The sequence below is a fragment of the Hemicordylus capensis genome, chromosome 2 (genome assembly GCF_027244095.1).
Source record: "Hemicordylus capensis ecotype Gifberg chromosome 2, rHemCap1.1.pri, whole genome shotgun sequence".
NCBI classification, from domain to species: domain Eukaryota; kingdom Metazoa; phylum Chordata; class Lepidosauria; order Squamata; family Cordylidae; genus Hemicordylus; species Hemicordylus capensis.
In genome coordinates this window covers 107535632-107555012 of record NC_069658.1, presented here as the reverse complement: position 1 = coordinate 107555012, position 19381 = coordinate 107535632, and the positions used below count along the sequence as shown (strand labels likewise).

Here is a 19381-nt window from a genome sequence, read left to right as displayed (position 1 = left end):
AAGTAATAGTTGCATCTAGATGCAGCTCTGTGATTACTGAACATGAGTTTGTGCTACCCCATGCTTCCGAGAAAATCTAGCAGCAGCTTTAATATGTCCCTAAGTCACTGTCACTGTGCAGTATCTGAGCATGTTCTCTTTTGGCAGAAGAGAGATTAACAAATCTACTGCACCCTTTTTATATTTTTGACCCAGTAGGGGGCTTGGAGTAGGAGAGTGCTTCTTGGTTTTATTAAAGGGTTAGTCTTTAATTCTTATATTTGCTTTTAATATTGCTATTTTATTGGTTGCTTCTTTTTAATTGTAAACAGCTTTGGTTTTTGTTTGTTGCTGAAAAGTATGTTTATACTAATAAATAAATACATTAAAATAATTCATAGTTTTGACTAGATATCAACATACAATATCTTATATGTTATGGATTGAAAATACTTGAGTGTAATCAGCTGCGACCATTTGCTAATTCAGGGGTTGCCAACCTTCTGGCAGTATTCCCTTTAACAGGGATTCCCAGATATTGTTGACTACAACTCCCAGAATCCTCAGCTACTACAGCTTTTGCTTGGGGATTATGGGAGTTGTAGTCAACAACATCTGGGAATCCCTGTTAGAGGGAACACTGCCTCCTGCATCTGCAGATGTTGCTAGACTACAACTCTTATCATCTTAATGATCTGACTCCCTTTTGTCTGGCTTAGAAGTTACACACCCTTAATAATGAAAGGCATCAATTTATTTATCGTATTTATAGACCGCCTGCTATATGTCTCTCTAGGCAGTGTACATAATCCAAAATACAACCAATAAAAAACGGAATTAACATAATTTCACAAACAAAAACAATTTTCATTAAAAGCCTGAGAAAACAGGTGTGTCTTGAGGGTCTTTTAAAAAGCAGTCAGAGATGGGGAAGCTCTCATTTTGACAGGAAGTATATTCCAAAACCCCAGGCCAGGCACAGCGAAGGCCCAATCCTGAGTTGCCACCAGACAAGAGGGTGGCAACTGTAACTGGACCTCCCCAGGTATAGGGGTGTGCATGAATGGTTCATTCCAAACCAGTTTGCCCCAAACTAGGGCCATTTTGGAGGTTCAATTGTGGACCGAACCAAACCAGGCCTGGTTCAGGTGAACCAGTTTGACATGGTAAGGGGTGGCAAGAGAGGTAATAAGCTGCTTACCTGGCCACTGTGGCTGTCAACACCGCTGATGCTCACCCTCCCAGGCGTGACCCCAAGCATGCACCCCTCTACTTTATCAAGCCACTGCCTTGGCAGCAGCTTGGTTCTGGCCTCCGCACATGCGTGGGCTGAGGATTAAAGTTAATTATAATAGGGTTTTAATTCAATTATGTGTAATGACTTAAAGTTTTAGTTCACTTGGCCCTGCTCAAATGAAACATCCAGTATAGGATCTCTAGGTTTTATTTGGGTAATTTTATCTAATTGACTTCAGGCAGTGATAAGACTTGGCAAGCTGTTCACAAAAAAAATCCCCAAGAAAGAAACTTAGGTAAATTTCTGCGAAGGCTTTATTTCTATCTTACCACAAATCCAAGTATGTAGAACAAGACAGCATTACATGCAGCTGGGATTAACAGATCCTCTGTGGGAGATCCAGTCAGACCGTGAACAATGTAATACAATCCATTTTATACCTTCAGCACAAACAGCTCGATGACAACAATTGCTTCTAATATTCTGACTGCAGTACTTCTAATCATGTAGAAATTATGATCTCGCAAGCCCTATGAGTTGTTCAGTATTTCCAGAATCATGTCCAGTTTCACACACATGATGTCTGTGGTTTAGATGTTTTTCTGCCCCATGTAGAAAGTCTTCTAATGTTTTTAGCATCAGCATATGTTAACTTCCCCACTTAGACAGTTTCTGACTCACAAATATCTGTAAGGTCACTCTTGAAGACAAGAGGCCTGCTGCTAAAGTTTGGTTAGGTTTGGCCAAATATAAGCTTATTTATATTGATAACCATTGCTATTATGGATTAGCACAAAAATTGTGCATCGGAAATCCAGCAGACGGCTTGGTAAAGGAAGGCGAAGTGCGCTTGGGGCCGCACTGGGAGGGCGAGCGAGTGGCAGCGAGTGATGCCGCAGGCAGCTGTGCCAGGTGGATAAGCAGCTTTTTACCTCTCTTGCTGTCCCCACCTGTCCCCTTACACTTGGAAGGATTCACCACCCCCTTTACTTGTAAAGGGGAATCTTCACTGGATTTACAAGTATATTGGCTGCCCAAACCGGTTCAATCTAACAGACTGGACTGACCAGTCAGTTTGACCAAACTGGTTCAGAGCAACGCGATTTGGTTCGAATTTGAATCGGACCATGTTTTTTGGTTCCAGCACACCAGATGATCCTAGTATTTGGCAGGGTTCGTGACAAAGGAGGCACACTCTCCAGAACCCTGGACCCAGGCTGTTAAGGGCTTTATAGGTAATAACCAGCACTTTGTATTTTGCTCAGAAATACATCAGCAGCCGGTTCTTTTAAAATCGGTGTCATATGGTGCTTTCAGATTATCCCATAGATCAATCTGGCTGCTGCATTCTGTGCCAGTTGTAGTTTCTGGACTACGTACAAAGGCAGCCCCATGTAGGGGACCTTTACTACTTGATTCAGCCTTGTTATCAAAAATGAAATATTTTTTTCTTCCTATTGTCAAAAAAAACCCCAATTAAGTATGAATTATGATAAAAGGATCATGCTTTTATCCAAGGATATTGCTAAATCCAGGAGGGTATTGCATGGACCCAATATACAACCCAATGATGAGATTTAAATATCCTGATGATTTTTTTTCAGCCTCCCCCCACCCCTTGGTCATTCATAAGTTTTCTGTTTTGACAAATACATCCGAGAGTGCTAGGGCTATAACTAGATTTTACAAAAGGGAATTGGGCCCTACAGGTTTTCTATGCTAAATCCATTGTACAACTTCTATATTGGATCCAGGTGTGGATTGCAGGAGTTTACTTCAGACTGTCAGACTTCATGTGCCCAACTGTGATTCATCAGCAGCTGAAAGGGTAGAAACTGGTTCTGTTTCAATAAGAGGGCAATACGTGGTCTTTGGTCATAACCTATTGGTTGCATTTTTAAAAATATATTTTTTGGAGGATAGCTCAGACTATATTTTGTCCATGTGGACCCTTATGTGAGTGTTTTGCAGAAATAACTGGAAAGCAAGCTTTGTTCTTATGAGATCAGTATTCCTTGAGCCATAATAAAGCTAAATCTCTTCTATCTCAATGGATTATAGATATTGACCAGCAGTATTCTTTAGATTCTGCCCAAAAGAATTGCTTGTCATTATAATTGGAGGAGACCATAGATCCATAAGAAGGCTGTGATAATTATTTGAGGTCCATTATTTGTTCCAATATAGGAAATAATTCATGTTTCCACATTAATGTTTTTCCTTGAGATGTTTCCTTCCTCGAAGTTAATCATTTGGGTCAACTGGGTCGGAAGTGGAACCATGGAACCATGGTGGTGTTATGCGCTTTCTACAGAGATTAAATACCTAGTCTTGAACGCTTTCTGATTGTTCTTTTCCTTGGAGTTCTCTAGAATAGCTAGTTCTTACTGATGGCTTTGCATTGTTGTGTAACAGTCAGTTGCAAAGTTTGTGTTTTTAATAGTAAGATTCAGAGTGTAATAGGTTGTTAAATTTTCCTAATTTTGTTATGTTCTGTTATTTTTTAAATACTCTGATTTTGGAGCTTTCTATTTTAGAGAATTCTATCCTGTATTTGAATTTGATTTTGAAGGTCTGTAAACTGTTAAACAATTGATTTGATTTTGAACTTCCATCACGGGATTGTGCAGCTGAAATGGGGAAAAACTTGTCAACTACTTTGAATTCCTTGGAGGAAGGGTGGAATAGAAATGTTACGTGTGTGTGTGTTTTATACGTACTAGGTTTTCATCTCAGTCAAGATATGTTTGTTTTGTTTTATCAGGGTCCTGGAAAAACTGACAGCATCAATGAATGGGTTGACTTTTTCTCTCAGCTCCATATTATTTGCAACATAGCTAAGAACGGTAGGTTCATTGTGCTATTATCAATAAAATCTTGTAAGATTCAAAATGGCCTACTTTGAGCCTGCCTTCTTGTGCTGCTGCAGGTGATCTATTTTCAGGCATAGTTTCACAAATGGTCAGTGTCCAGATTCAATCTCCAAGCAGTATCCTGAGACTCTATATTCATAGAGACTCATTGTCACATAGTTCTTTGGGGTATCCAGAATGTTGGATTAAAAATATAGTTCAAAAGTTTTGTTTGTTGATTTGTTATATACTGCCTGGTATATACATCTTTAGGTGGTGTACACAATCCAAATAACAATATAAAAATAAAAAACAAAACATTTCCACAGAATAAAAACAATTAAAAACAATTCACCAAATGAAACAAAATAATTTCACAGGATTAAATTGTTTACAACTGTTTAAAATTAATTAACTAAAATTAACTAAAAGCCTGAGATAATAGGTGTGTCTTAAAGGTCTTTTAAAAAGCAATCAGAGATGGAGAAACTTATTAGCAATGTTTGGTGTGCTCTGAACATCATTGGTGCTTATCTGATCAATTTTGCCAATTATGTTTTGTTTTGAATTGTTATGGAGGGGAGTAATGATGTCAGGTGAAGGGAAGAATGGCTTCTTGTCAAAATTTCAGCAAGGGCTTACTGGTTATGGTGTCCTGGTTTTCCTTCTCTCCCCTTCTTTAAAGAACTTAATGTTGCACCTATACAGCAGAAGGTGGCAACACTGAAGGTCTTTCCATTACTATGTCCTGCACAAGTGTGGGGTTAATTGCTTAAGGGAGAAAAAATAAGACAGCTGCATGTCACCTGTAAGCCTCCTGCTGAAACTTCACCACCACCAACACCACCCATTTTCACTGCCTGCTAATTGGGCAGTGAAAATGGTGGGGACCTGTTTGGATTTAATTTTTAAAAACTTAAATTTTGCTTTAGGATTTGAGCATGTGTAAGGCCCAATGGGACTATTTCAGGATCCCTATAAAGTAAACATATGACTTAAACTTAAGTGAAACACAGGGCTAGTGCAGATACTGCATGTGCTCATTCCTTGGCGGAAACTCCACCTTTAATCATGGGTTCATCATCAGCAGTATTAATGATGGTTAAAGTAAACCAGGGCTTGTTCTTAAACTGGAATGTGATCCCTCACTTCCACACATGGATCACTTGCTTAGCAGTCACTTTTTATTCATGTTTTGTTCATGGATTGGTGAAGGGAAATGCTGGATCAAACAGCCACAGTAGATTGTCAGCTTCATCCTTGCTGCTTTGCTCAAAGCCTTTAATCTGTTCCCTGCTGCCAGTCAACCATGCTAATCAGATTTACAAATATTAGTATTTTATTTTCTGTGGATCTTTTCAGATGCAGTCTATAACTGAAAATGGAGACCCTTCTGGAAAACAAAATGAAGAGAAAACATATAAAAAGGTTAGTAGTTTCATGTAACTCTGGATTATTTTAATTGTAAATTAATCCATACAGTACAGTGACACAATTGTATTTTGGGGTACATTGAAACGAAATTTTTTTCATGTTGAGACCAATGAACTTGACACTCCAATATTTCAAAAACTTTAGGGCTGCATGTTACTCTTTTTAATGAAGTACTGATTGTACAGAAACTTCCTTGTGCCAGTCATAGAAATCATAAGCAAAAGGTGCTGAAGAAGCTTTCTCTAGTCACTTTGTCCAGGTTAATGGTCATTTGAAGTTCACTTTGCTAGATTACAGCAGAGCAACTTGATGTCCAGCTCAGTTCTGTAAGAAGTCGAGAAGCACTGGTATAGCGAACATTGCTGACTTGGTGTTAACATAATGACTTGACCAGGGGTGCAGGTTTCCCATAATTCTTCAGCAAGAAGATTATGTCTGCTGAGAGAGAGAGAGAGAGAGAGAGAGAGAGAGAGAGAGAGAGCTGTTTTTCAGCTAATCTGGCATTGATCTGGCATTGATCTAAAATTGATCTGATTAAAATTCATTAATCTTGCATTGATCTAAAATTGATCTGGCCCAGTATCCCCTTCATTCAGCAAGTGTTATGAAACATGTGCTTGAGTTGCACACAGTCCTGTAGAAATGAACAATGTTTTTTGGGAGCAGGTCTAATATTTTCTCTATAGAAGTGTAATGTGACAAAAGAATTAATGGCAATGGTAGAGGTAATGGTTGGGCACATATAATGTAGAAATTCAAATGGTTGCATTATTGGGCCCGTCTGTTAATAACTGCACAGACTTTACATTGTTCTTCTTTTAAGTAGAATGTGTATAATCTCAGCCTCTCCCCACGCCCCATTTTTTTTTAGCCTACTTTCCTTAAGGAAAGTAAGCTTTCTGTGTCCACGTGTGTGTGCATGTCCCCATCAACTTTGCAATGCCTGGACCCCAATATGAACCAAATTTGGTACAGCTGTAGGGGCACTTAGGGATGCCTCAGTGGTGTAGTTTGTAATGTCATCCACCTCAGTTCAAGATGGCAGACACATGAATGTTTGAGGTGCAAGTGGGCTAGCTTGTGGACTGCCTAACCAATTTGAACCAACTTTGGTACAGTTGTAGGGACACATAGGGATGCCTCATTGGTTCATTTGTGATGTCATCCATCTCATGAACATTTGAGGCAAAAGTGGTCTAACTTCTGAATATGGGAACTGTCAATTAAGATGATAGTGCAAGGAAAGTAGGCAGATTAGTTTTACCAAAACTTTTTGTTGTTTAAAGAAAAGGTAAAATTCATTGTAAGATCAATCTGCAAAAAAGAATCATTTCAATTCTGAAAATTGGAGTGTAAGGTGGGGATAGAGGCAGCATGTGATTCACAATGTCATCTATTGCTGCCCACTACCCAGTGACCTCCCTGTGACCAGTTTAACCATACAAGACTCTACCTGTCTACATGTTTTGAGGCAGCTTAAATGTGGAAAATCTTTCATCAAATGTTGGCTGAATTTTTTTCTGCCTTTCCTGACTTTTGGTTTTTGTGGTTACCTAGTATGTGGGAATTGATACTTTTGAAAGTTTCAAAACTAATCTTGGCTGAGGAATTTTGATTTATGATCTTTCTCTGTATGTGACTGCTCAGCAGTGCTTGCAGGAAGGTGAAGTGAAAACTAGGAAAACTAAGACAGATGTAAGGAGCTGGATCTTATCTCAGATTGGGTCTTGTTGACTCCTCCATGCTTCTGGGCTGCCATTGCAAGGGTTGCAACCCAGGAGGAGCAACTCTAGAACTACTAGTTTTGAGGATGAAAGAAGATAGTAACCTGGCAAAGAAAATTAGTAGGCTAGTGAGGATTTTGCTATACATTAAAGACTTATAGAGGTAAGGTGATTAATGTGAGGTTGTTTACCATACAAATGAAACTTGCATGACATTTTCACACTTATTCAGAAAATGGGCCAGATTCATTTTAGAAAACGCTCTCTTTTTGGATTAAGTCCAGTTTTATTTTCCTTTCCAAAACGATGTGGCAGGAAAGACTGCAGTGGGAATGGGGTGGGGGGAGAGGTCAGTACCAGCGAGCAAAAATCTGCAGGGGAGATGACCCTGCACACATGACCTCACCCAGCTCAGTTCCTGGTCAGGAAGGAGGTTAAGGGGTTGGCTTAGCTCTTGGGTGGCTGGAGGAGTCTCTTGACTACCTGGCTACACTGGCTTCTGCTGCTTGTTCTGGGGTAAAGGAGTGAGTGAACAAGGCTTCTTAAAATAGAGGAGGCTTTTTAAAATAATCAAGCTGTAGCACCATAATATGCTATGACTGTGACACTTTGATGTAACATTTGGTCTGTAAGTTTGCGGTAAAGTCTGGGACATATTGGAGGGGGGCTGCTATCCCTTGGAATCACCCCTGCAACCTCGTGGCTGCCTGCTGAGTGAAGATGTTCTCTGTTTGTGTTAAGAGAGTTGGTTAATCATCATGAGAAGTGTTTTACCGCAAATATTGGCCCCAAAGTCTTTACTTCGTTATTTTACAAGAACAAATATTCCTGCAAGTTTCCTTCTCTGGGATATTTTATTCAGCATCACACTCCCAGTTCTTCCCTCCTCTTATCCAGGAAATGGACCATGGATCAGCTAGCTTCAATTGAGTCAGGCCTCTAAGTATTTGAACTGGGTGAAGCTGATTTTCAAGGGATGAAATTAACTGACTGAAATAGGGTAGATAAAGCTACAGATGGCCCTTGTTACTTGCGGTCCTAGCACCTGAAGTTTCACGTATCCACGGTCAGGCAATCTCATGGTCAGATCTCACTATACATGGTTGAAAAAAAATAGTAAAAATTCACCCATCTGCAGTTCATAAATGGTCAGAAATGACTTCCAAGATCATTTCCGGCCACTAGTTGGCTGTCTTGAACCATTTTGTAGCTCTTTAATAAATAATAATAATAATAATTGTTGTTCCCACAATTTTTCATAAAATATCCGCAAGTGCGGGGGGGATTGCTGGACAGCTGAAGACCTGAAGAGCACAGTACATCACTTCATTTCTTTGATTTCTGCCCTTTTTAGCCTTTTTTTCCACCTCGAGGAACCACTGCCTCAAGGTCTCATTAGCCATTATCTGCGTTTCTGTTATCCATGGTTGTAGCCAAGAACAGAACATCCGCAGATAATGAGGGCCACCTGTACTGATTTTTACAGGGCTCCAAAACTGTACCCAGCTGTTCGAACAAGTAAAACTATAAAACATTTAAAAATCAAAAGCAAGACTCTAGCTAATGCTTTAGGACTAGTGCTATCAAGATATAGTTTCCTATTCTTATTCATTCCACAGCAATACCTTTTAAAGCAACTACACTGTTTACAGTGGTTTGGTTCTATTTTGAGAGTACATACAAAAGGGGGAAGTGATACATGGAAATTTTTCATCTGTGATTTGGCATACAGTCATCCATAGGGTATTATGTATGTAGGGGAAGAATGGAAGTTCAGTCCTCAAATAGCAAAGCAAAACCAGTTTGAAAAAGTAGCAAAGCAAGAGGTCTTGAGACAGTTGTTTAGGATTGAAGAACAACAAGGATTTATTTAAAGAAAAGGTTACAAGCAAATGTGGAAAAAACCTGCAGCTTAATTTCAGCTGTATCTCATGGCTGAAGGAGTCCAAAACAAGCAGCCATCTCTGCAGAGACAAAATGGAGACTAACACTGGAAGGACAAAGAGGGGAGGAGTCCAGCACTTTTATCCATGACCCTAACCCCACCCCCAGGAGTCACTATGAGATATTGCAGCTGAGAGTTGATGCTGCCAGGGTCCTAGCTCCAACAATGTAATTATGCTGGCATTCCTGAGCCTTATTGGTATTTCCCATGGGCTGTGCTTCAAGAGGTGATTTTTAATTAATATGTTTAATTTGCATGTAATAACATTGGATTGTATAAGAAGCACAGTATAAACAGAAATATATGTACATGGAAACCATTCACAATATGGTGAAATTTTTTGTGTCATTAAATACTTTACCTTCGTTAAACTCATTTGCCTAACTGACTTTGGTGGTTTTGAAGGAGTACCCCTACTATGGTACAGGTAGGGTAGTTAAATCAATATTACGCTTTGCCCACTGGTGTATGTGCCGTTCAGGGAAATTGAGCCCTCTTATGTGCCTGCACCATCCTCACTATTTTTAAAGTGGGGGCCGCTTTGGGAACTGGCTCTCACATTGCCATCTTCAGTGGTTTACATCATCATTACTTTAGACTCATCCACTCATGATGATATTTTCCTAACCATTTTGCTATTTAAGAAAGCAGGAAATAAATAAGGAATATTTTAAGAGTCAGAACTTGAATTTTAAAAAACAGTGACTCTGGGCCCTGGGCAGGAGAAAGAAATCTCACATTTCTTGGGTAGTCATAGAATTTTTGTTTCGGGAAACTAAATAGATTTTATTCTATTAGCCTTCTGTGGAATGTGAGGTCATGTTTTAATATCAATCATGATTAATTTTTTGCACATTTGCAGAAGATACAGTTGTATTTAAGTCGTGTGCAACCTTAGCAACTGTGTTCATATAATGAGCACCCCAAATCTAGCACCGTTGCAATGCCACATAGGTTATTTCAATTTATTGAAATAATTTATTGACCTAATGGACTTGGAAGGATGGGGGGGGGCTCACAGGAAATGTCACATCAGGAAAACGTTGTTAGCACTATATGGGTTAATTTCAGCTACAAAATACTCATGTTCAATAGCTATGCAGTACATAGAAAGTTTTCTTGGTCATGTAAAACATAGATCTGAAAGTCCAAATCAGGATTGTGGCCTCCTAATTCACATCCCTGGTATACTGCCTTCAAATGATTAATTTTTATTTTTTGCGAATAGTTACCATAAATGACCTTCTACATTTATACTATAAAGCACTGTGGCACATGGGTTCTAGTTTTCAGAGAAGAGGAGATCTTTAAATAGTGAGAGTTCAATCCTATTCATCTATGGATGACTCAGTTCCATTCTTGGGCTAGGAGCAATAAAAAGTGACACGTTGCACTCTAGCCAGGAGTGTAGGGACGCAGCCACCGGCCCTAGTTCAGCTCACTGCCGCTGCCCCCCCCAACCACGGCCCTTGTGTCTTACGTCAGACACGGGGGCATGGTGAGCTCGCAAATGGAGCTGTGCACCCCTTTTTCAAGCATATTCTGCCTAGTGCCACATTTGCAGCCAGGCCAGGAGTGGCTCTCCCTGCTTTAAAAGGCAGGGAGCCACATTTCTGGCCAGGCTGGGGAGCCAGGGAACGCAGCTCCCTGCCTTGCTGCAAACGCGGTGCTAGGCAGAATATGCTTGAAAACGGGGCAGGCAGCTCCACTGGCTTCAGATGCAGGGGGCGTGGCTGTGGCTCGAGCCATGGCCTCTGAGTGTGGTGGCCCAGGTTTTTGTCACCCATTCGCGCAATGGTGGCTGTGCCCCTGACTCTAGCTGTTCCTTTAGCAATCTGCATTAGCCACAGAACACGTAGCTGCACTCTGAGAGGGCAAGTTTAAAGTGTGTGTATATATGCACACACCTCCATGTCAGACTGTTTCCTGGTTTCTCTAAACCTAGTTTGCACTGTGTGCTTTGTAGGAGAAGAGAATATGTTAAAACAAACATGTATATGGTGTTCACTTACTGCTATAGCTAATGCATAGACTGAAATACAATTTCTGGATCTTCAGAACATGAGGGAGGAAAAATGCCTATTCTCTGAAAGGTGGAACTCCTAATTGTAAGGTTTTACCAGGTTGCAAATTCTCTTCTTTAGAAGACTTAATGCTAGAGGGTGGTGTTCAGTTCTTTATTATGGTCTGTGCCAAGCAACAAACAGAAATATACAATAAACCACCAACAGAGTAAACAAAGGGTGGTGTAATGCTTGTGTTGTTTAGTTGTATGCATAAGCATGCATAGTGCTCGGTACTTGTTCTTCCACTTGTGGTACGCATCTGTATTCATGGAGTGTTCTCTTGCACACCTCAGTACTGTATACAGTTGTCTCCTGTAATGCTTGGTCATTCCTAACTGTTGTTTATAATGGCAATACAGTATATTCTTAGTTACTGCCAAGAAATGATTATGCATATGAAGCTAAAGAATGCATTTCCTGACATGCCAGCAGCAGGGAAGAATGTCATTCTGCAACAGCTGATCAAATTGCCCCACCCGAATTAAACTACTACCATCCATTTTCCATGACCATACTGTAGGTGACTGTTCTGTTACCAGAAAAGATCAGTTTGTCTGAAACAAAGTCTAATCAGAGTTACGTAACTTAGTGCTTATGCAGGACATTAATCTCTTATAAAAGACCTTTTCAGGAGAAGAAATGGGAAATTTGTGAGCAATCCATTCAGTTCCTTCACCAATTAAAGTTTCTCTTCAGGAATGCAGCAAATTGCCTGTTAGGAACTGTTATGCAACTAGCAAGATCTGATATTAATTAGTTTAAAAAATAACACAGTAATGATCCATCAGTACATTGTTTCTCATTTAAAACATAATCTGAAACTAGAGAACATGTCTCTGTTGGAATTAAAGATTCCGTGTCCCCTGAAATGGAGAGAAGTTACTCTTGAAACTCTCAAAGATATCACCGGGAGTAATAGAGAGATCATTGTAGCATAGTGCCTAAGAGGCTGAGCTGTGATTCAGGACTGTTCTGGTTCAAACCTTAGCTCTGCCATGAACACATCAGGTGGTCTTAGGCAAGCTGCTCCCTCTTAGCCTTAGGTACCCAGCTGCAGTGTGAAAATAATAATACTTATTTTCCTTACAGAGTTGTTTTGAGGATTTCAGCAAGATTACATGCAAAGTACTTTGCACACTAAAAAAGCACAATTCATATGCTAAGTTATTACTAACAGGAGAGTCAGTAGATCTACCCCCATGTAAGTTCCCCTGAATCCCATGGTTGTTGAACAGAAGCAGGCATTGGTGGATTGTGCCCTATGTATTTTACAATAGTTTTTCAAACTAGCTCATGATTAGAGAGACAAAGAGATGCTTTACATCCTGTCATTCTATTTTGGCTTGTTACATTGTGTTTCTTGCGTTTAAGGTAGCCTGAGCTGCCAGCCGTTTCTGGCAAGGGTCTAGCTCTCTGCAGTTCAGTTAATTAAATGGACAGTTTTTGTTTTCTTGCTTCTGAGGAGGCAGTCCAGCCAGATACCCCAAATCATCTACTGAATAATAAAGACAGATTTTATTTTGCTCTGAATACTTGTAGCTGATGAAAAAAAAGGCAAGTTTGAAATCTTGCAGTTTTTAAAGAAATAGTTTATCAAAGAAAATCATCTTAGGTCTTCATATACCTTAGAAAACTGAAGAAGGTGAGTATTCCTCAGGAGAGCTGTAAGCATTTACAACTTGTGCCTCTATATAACAACCCAAAATATAACTTTTTTAGAGAACTAACTTTTCTTACAGCAAAACTCTTGCTAATTTTTAAAATGCGATTATTGTTCCATGCTAATTACATTATGTTTGAAAAGTAGAGACCCACAAAATCAGTAACCCTCCATAACTTTATTTATTTATTGTTAAATTTATATAGAGCCAGCGTGGTGTAGTGGTTAGAGCGCTGGACTAGGACCGGGGAGACCAGAGTTCAAATCCCCATTCAGCCATGATATTAGCTGGGTGACTCTGGGCCAGTCACTTCTCTCTCAGCCTAACCTACTTCACAGGGTTGTTGTGAGGAGAAACCTAAGTACTGTATGTAGTACACCGCTCTGGGCTCTTTGGAGGAAGAGCTGGATATATAAATAAATAAATAAAATATATACCGCTTTTCATTAAAAACAATCCCAAGGCGGTTTACAAAAGTTAAACAACATACAGTATAATAAAAACAACAGCTAAAAGTATAAAGCTACAAATATAACAAATCTGAGACTCCAAGGCTCTGAAACTTGGTGACTCCAAGGCTCTGTTGTAGGTGAGTGCCCTAACACAGAGGAACATCTCTAACAGAAAAAAAGGGGATTGTGACAGTTGCAAAGCTACACAATTGCTTTGACCTCCTACTATGATTTAGCGCAGGGATGTGCAATTTTGGCCCTCCAGCTGTTGAACTACAACTTCTATAATCACCAACCACTGGAGGGGATGATGGGAGTTGTAGTTCAACAACAGATTACCTGCCCCTGATATAGGGTGTATGAGGTAACGGTGGGAAGGAAACCTAGCATCCCCCTCTACAGCTAGCACAGTGTTCAGGTTAATAGAAGTTCCTCTAGTACCAGAAGAGATTCACAGGCTCCTTCCTTTGTACTAGAGACCACCTGCTAGCAGCCAGACCAGGCTCAGGAATGGGGTGAATGTGATCAGTGGGCCCAGGATCATTATGCAAATAAGTGACCAGATTTTTTTTTAATTGCAAAAAGGCTTTCAAAACTATGCAGCCACTGAAGTCCAAAACTATTTTTCTGCATAGTTTGTGAGATACCAGCTTTCAAACAGTGCTTCATTTAGTTTGTCTCATCTGCATGCTGAACTCTGTCTGAACTTTTAAATTTAGTAAGTTTAAACATAGTGAGTTCTTATAGATGAACTAATCTGTTTTATAATTGAAGGAAACTCAGGCCATTGAAGCATCAATCTTTAAGAAATGTTTTGAGGTGCATATGTGTGCAGGATCACTTATTTGTGGAAAGCTGACACTATAAACTGTTTCGTTTTTTTCTTGCAGACTGCATCCTCTGCTATTAAAGGTGCCATACAGCTGGGAATAGGATACACTGTGGGTAATCTCACATCAAAACCAGACAGAGATGTACTTATGCAAGACTTCTATGTAGTAGAAAGTGTATTTCTGCCAAGGTAAGGACATCAGATTATTTTTCTTCTTTCAAATGAAGTATCTATGCCTTCCTTTGTTTGTTTGTTATGTGGTCCCTAAGAGTCAACACTGACTTGATGGCATTTAATCAATTATGGTTTTATCCTGCCTCCCTCAAAGGGCTCAGGATGGCGTATATGGTCCCTCCCCCGCCACACACTTGATCCTCATTATCCCCTTTGTCAGTAGGTTAAGCTAAGAAGTATATCCATGCTGATATTTGGTTGACAAGTATCCATCTGATACTGATATTGGGTAAATGACCCAACGTTACTATCTTTCAGCCCTAAGATACCTGACAAGGTTATTGTGAACTTGGGTGAGCAAGGATTTGAATTTGGGTCTCCCTTACTTTAATCAAGACCCAACTGATTCTTTAGGTGTTGGCTGCTTCTTAAACAAGGATTAATTGAAAATTAAAATTATTCTTAAAATGGAATCCTATACCTTCCCCAGTGAATGAATGAAAAAACAAATTTCACTGCAGGGTTAATTAGAAAAACGTTTGTTTGTTTTTGAATTATGTGTGATTGTTTTATTTGCAATTTGTCTCTCTGTACTCTGGAGTTAGTTTGTTTCAATGCTCCTCTTCAAATTTAGAATTAGGAGGCTTAGAGTCATGTGGCCTCATCTTTGACAGAACCACAGACAGCAGAAACTTCTTGAGATGCAAATAGTGTGTCCATTGTCATTCTAAATTGCTTTGTAACTGAGATCTGAATTTAGTCTGGAAACCTCCATTGTGATAAAGCATGGGGTTGGGTTGTAGACACTAAAGAAAAGTTAGGGGGATCCCTTGATTTTCCCCAAACTCAGACATTCTTTGAGCCAAGCCTCAGATCTTAAATAATATTTAAGTGGGTTAAGGTAAATGGGACAAAACTGAGGAAGTATGTAAAATATTGGGACAAATTGAATGTTTACCTAATTAGATTTTATTTGGCTCCTAAGCTTCTAAATACCATTGTTATTTGTTTTGTAATCTTAATTAGAAGCATGCATTGAGTAAAGGTTTTATCCTTTTTTGTATTTTTAAAAACTATCTCACTTGCCTGATCTTTTAATTTGACTACTGGTCTCTGCTAAGTAAACTGTGCCAATATACACCAATATACCATGTGTCCTATAAATAAAGAGAAGGCGGGGGTGGGGATTTGGTTCAATTGGTTCCTTCGTTTCTATGAGGTGCAAATAAAGCAGGCTGTGTTGAGTTTTTAAAAATCTTTTAAAAAATTTATTTATTTTTAAACTTAAGTTTTTTAAAAATCTCACCGGCTAGTGCAACAGGCAAGCTGTACATTTTTAACAAGTTGCCCATAATGAGGGTTATTGTTGTTTGCTTTTGGAGGCTACATGCAGCTTGATTAGTGTAGGAACCCAAACTTCAATTAAAAAGAAACAATTATTAAAGGTACTGTAGATACAAACTAAATGGCATAAACAACTGTGTATATGCACTTCGTTTGCTGACTGATGGTTGCAATGGCACAATAATTTGATCAGGTGCTTGCTTTGCATTTGGGTAGCTCTATGAAGTTGCATTGGGATAATAATAAAAGAGCTACAAGATCCTGAATACTTATATTGAATTTTTATGTGGCTTTTTAACCTAAATATTGCAAGTGCACACTGGCTAACATCCTGACCAACCAAGTGTACACATAAAGAGGGATTGAGGGGATGTGACTGGGGCCTGAACACAACTTCCCTAGTTTGTCTACACATGCACACTGTTGTGCAACTGGGTGAAACGTCCCTGCTCTGCCTGTGTTCTGAAAGACATGAAAGCTGTTGCTGGTCAGTAGCATGTTACCTCTCTTCTGGAGTGCAGGCAGAGTGGGAATGTATCGCTCACTTGCACAACAGTCTGTGTGTGGAGGGACTGGGGAGCTGCATGTGGGTCTCTGTTGCATCCCTGCAGTCCCTGTTCGTTCGTGTTCTTTGTTAACTCAGTCAGGCACTTTATCTTATGTGCAAGTCACAAACCTTCACAGATATTAAGTCTGTAGGCTAGACCAGAATATTAACTAGTGACTAGTGGCCTCCTCTGTAGCCGCTCCTGGACTGTGGAATGCGCTCCCTGCAGACATCTGTAATTTGAATTCTTTATTGGAATTTAGGAGAGCCCTAAAGACCTACCTGTTTGGCCTGGCCTTCCAGTGCTCTTAAATTGTTTTAAAGGGTCTTTGGTGTTTGTGAACTGCCCTGAGCTATTTTGCAAGGGCGGTCTAAAAATAGAACAAACAAATAAATAAACAGTGCCACAAGTATTATAGCCATGTATTCTGAAAAATTGTGTGCATTGTTTTACCAGCTTGCTATCAGCATAAAGAAATCTCATTTTCTTTGGGATTTAGCTTGCTTGGCTTACCAGCTTCCTACAAGCCTCAAGATATTCCATTTCCATTTGGTTTCGGCTTGCTAGCCTTACACTGTGTGTGGGGAGTAATATGTTAGTACTGCTATTGAGCATTCTGTCTTTGAGGTATGAATCCAGTGAACTGACCTGAGCCATGCACCTGATTCTGTATATTAAACAAGATGTTTGTTTATTATTTATTTATTTAACTTATTTTATACCACCCAAAACTTGCTTCTCTTGGTGGTTTACAATTAAAATGATCTAAAACGAACATTAAAAATTAAAACCATGAATCTAATTTAAATTCCTGGGTGAATAAATATGTCTTCAATGCCTTTTTAAAAGTTGCCATAGATAGGGAGGCTCTTATTTCAACAGGGAGTGCATTCCAAAGTCCAGGGGCAGCAACAGAGAAGGCCCATTCCCAAGTAGCCACCAAATGAGTTGGCGGCAACTGCAGACGAATCTCTCCAGATTATCTTAACGGGTGGTGGGTTTCGTGAAGAAGACATTCTCTTAAATACCCAGGGCCTAAGCTGTTTAGGGCTTTATAGGTAATCACCAGCACCTTGTATTTTACCCGGAAACATTATAGGCATCCAATGTAGTTCTTTCAACACAGGAGTAATATGGTCTCTCTTAGATGACCCAGAGACTAACCTGGCCTCCGCATTCTGGACCAACTGCGGTTTCCAGACTGCATCCAAAGGCAACCCCACATAGTGCATTGCAGTAATCTAGCCTAGAGGTTACCAGCATATGTACCACTGTTTTGAGGTCATTCATCTCAAGAAACTGATGCAGCTAGCATATCAGCCAAAGCTGATAAAAAAGTACGCCTGGCCACTGCCTCAACCTGAGACACCAGGGAGAGGTTTGTGTCCAGAAGCACCCACAGACTGCATACCTGTTCCTTCTGGGGGAACGTGACCCCATCCAGAACTGACAGATCAAAGTAATCTCCGAAGTTCCAACCCCGCACAATAAGTACTTTTGTCATCTGGATTCAGCCTCAATTTGTTATCCTTCATCTAGCCCATTACTGCCTCCAGTCAGGCATTTAGGGAGGTATGCATTCTCCTGATGACGCTGACATGGAGAAATAGATTTGGGTGTCATCAGCATATTGATATTCAAATGGTAAAATTCAAATTCAAGTGGTAATTCCCATTGACTTTGTCCTACATACACTTGCTTTTGCTTTGCTGCTAGTAAAAACTTGAATCTCACATACTCCAGCTGTTGCTTTAGGAACATAGGAAACTGCCATATACTGAGTCAGGCCATTGGTCTATCTAGCTCAGCATTGTCTTCACAGACTAGCAGCGGCTTCTCCAAGGTTGCAGGCAGGAATCTCTCTCAGCCCTATCTTGGAGAAGCCAGGGAGGGAACTTGAAATCTTCTGCTCTTCCTCATCCCCGAAGGGAATATCTTACAGTGCTCACACATCAAGTCTCCCATTCATATGCAAACAGGGCAGACCCTGCTTAGCTATGAGGACAAGTCATGCTTGCTACAATAAGACCAGATCTCCTCCCTAATTTGATTTATTGCGGGTGCATGTGCCCTTGAAACTTCCACCCCCAATCCCCTCAGAGGTTCCAGAAGGATACTAAGGTCTATAGCAGTGTTCTCTCTAATTTTTCTCATCTGTGTGTGGAATGAATTTTGTTCGGGGTGGCAGTATCAAGGCAGTGTGTGTGTGCAAATATATTCAGAGTAGAGCCTTCCTGATTCAACCTGAGTGGGATCTAAAATTAACTGAGGGGACATCAAAAAATGTGTGAGCACATGCACACATGCATGCATTAGAGGGAACACTGGTCAATAGTATTGGAAGCTGCTGAGAGATCCAAAAGGACCAACAGAGTCACACTACCTCTGTTAATTCCCAATTGGAGATCATCTATCAGGCTAACCAAGGCAGTGTCCAACCGATAGCCTGCCCGAAAGCCAGTTTTAAATGGGTCTAGATAATAAGTTTCCTCCAAGACCACCTGGAGCTGGGAGGCCACCACCTTCTCAATCACCTTGCCCAGCCATGTTAGATTGGAGACAGGCCTGTAATTGCTTAATTCAAAGGCAGGATTATTCAGAAGTGGTCTAATGATTGCCTCCTTAAGACAAGGAGGCATCCTGCCCTCCCTCAGAGAAGCATTTATAATCTCTACCAGGCCTTCTACAACAGCCTCTCTGCCAGATAGTATAAGCCATGTCGGGCAAGGATCAAGAGGTCAGGTGATAGGCTGCACCATTCCGAGCAACTTGTCCACATCCTCAGGAGTCACAAACTGAAATTGATTCAGGGTCATCACATAAGAGGAGCACCTGAGCATCAGACTCTGTAACAATTGAGGAGTTTGAATCTAAGTCGACCCGAATACGAGAGATTTTGTCCACAAAAACCTCATTTAAAACATCACAGCGAGTAATTGTTGGTTCCAAGTACTGATTCAAGGGGGAAGGGGTGCACATTAGCCCCCTCACAACCCTGAACAACTCTGCTGGATGTGAATTTGTGGACATGATACGGGAAGAAAAGAATTGCTTATTTGTCGCACGAATCACCTTCGTATAGATAGCATAGATCTTCGTATAGTATAGATCTTCAAATGTACTCTATGTAGTA

General features: G+C 40.2%; 1 protein-coding gene and 1 long non-coding RNA gene across 6 annotated transcripts in view; one reads left to right on the top strand and one right to left on the bottom strand.

The window, feature by feature from the left end:
- PIP5K1B (phosphatidylinositol-4-phosphate 5-kinase type 1 beta) overlaps nt 1-19381 on the top strand; it is a 128278-nt gene that overhangs the window by 33177 nt on the left and 75720 nt on the right. For all 5 annotated transcript variants that reach the window (XM_053300203.1, XM_053300201.1, XM_053300199.1 and 2 more), the window contains exons 2-4: nt 3981-4062; nt 5431-5496; nt 14241-14371. In XM_053300203.1, coding sequence (XP_053156178.1) covers nt 5431-5496; nt 14241-14371 — 197 coding nt within the window. In that variant the 5' untranslated portion in view covers nt 3981-4062. The remainder of the gene's footprint in view (nt 1-3980; nt 4063-5430; nt 5497-14240; nt 14372-19381) is intronic.
- Nucleotides 5734-19381, bottom strand: part of LOC128346678 (uncharacterized) — a 69166-nt gene continuing 55518 nt past the window's right edge. Inside the window, exon 5 of the long non-coding RNA XR_008317122.1 lies at nt 5734-5937. This is a non-coding gene — a long non-coding RNA (uncharacterized LOC128346678). The remainder of the gene's footprint in view (nt 5938-19381) is intronic.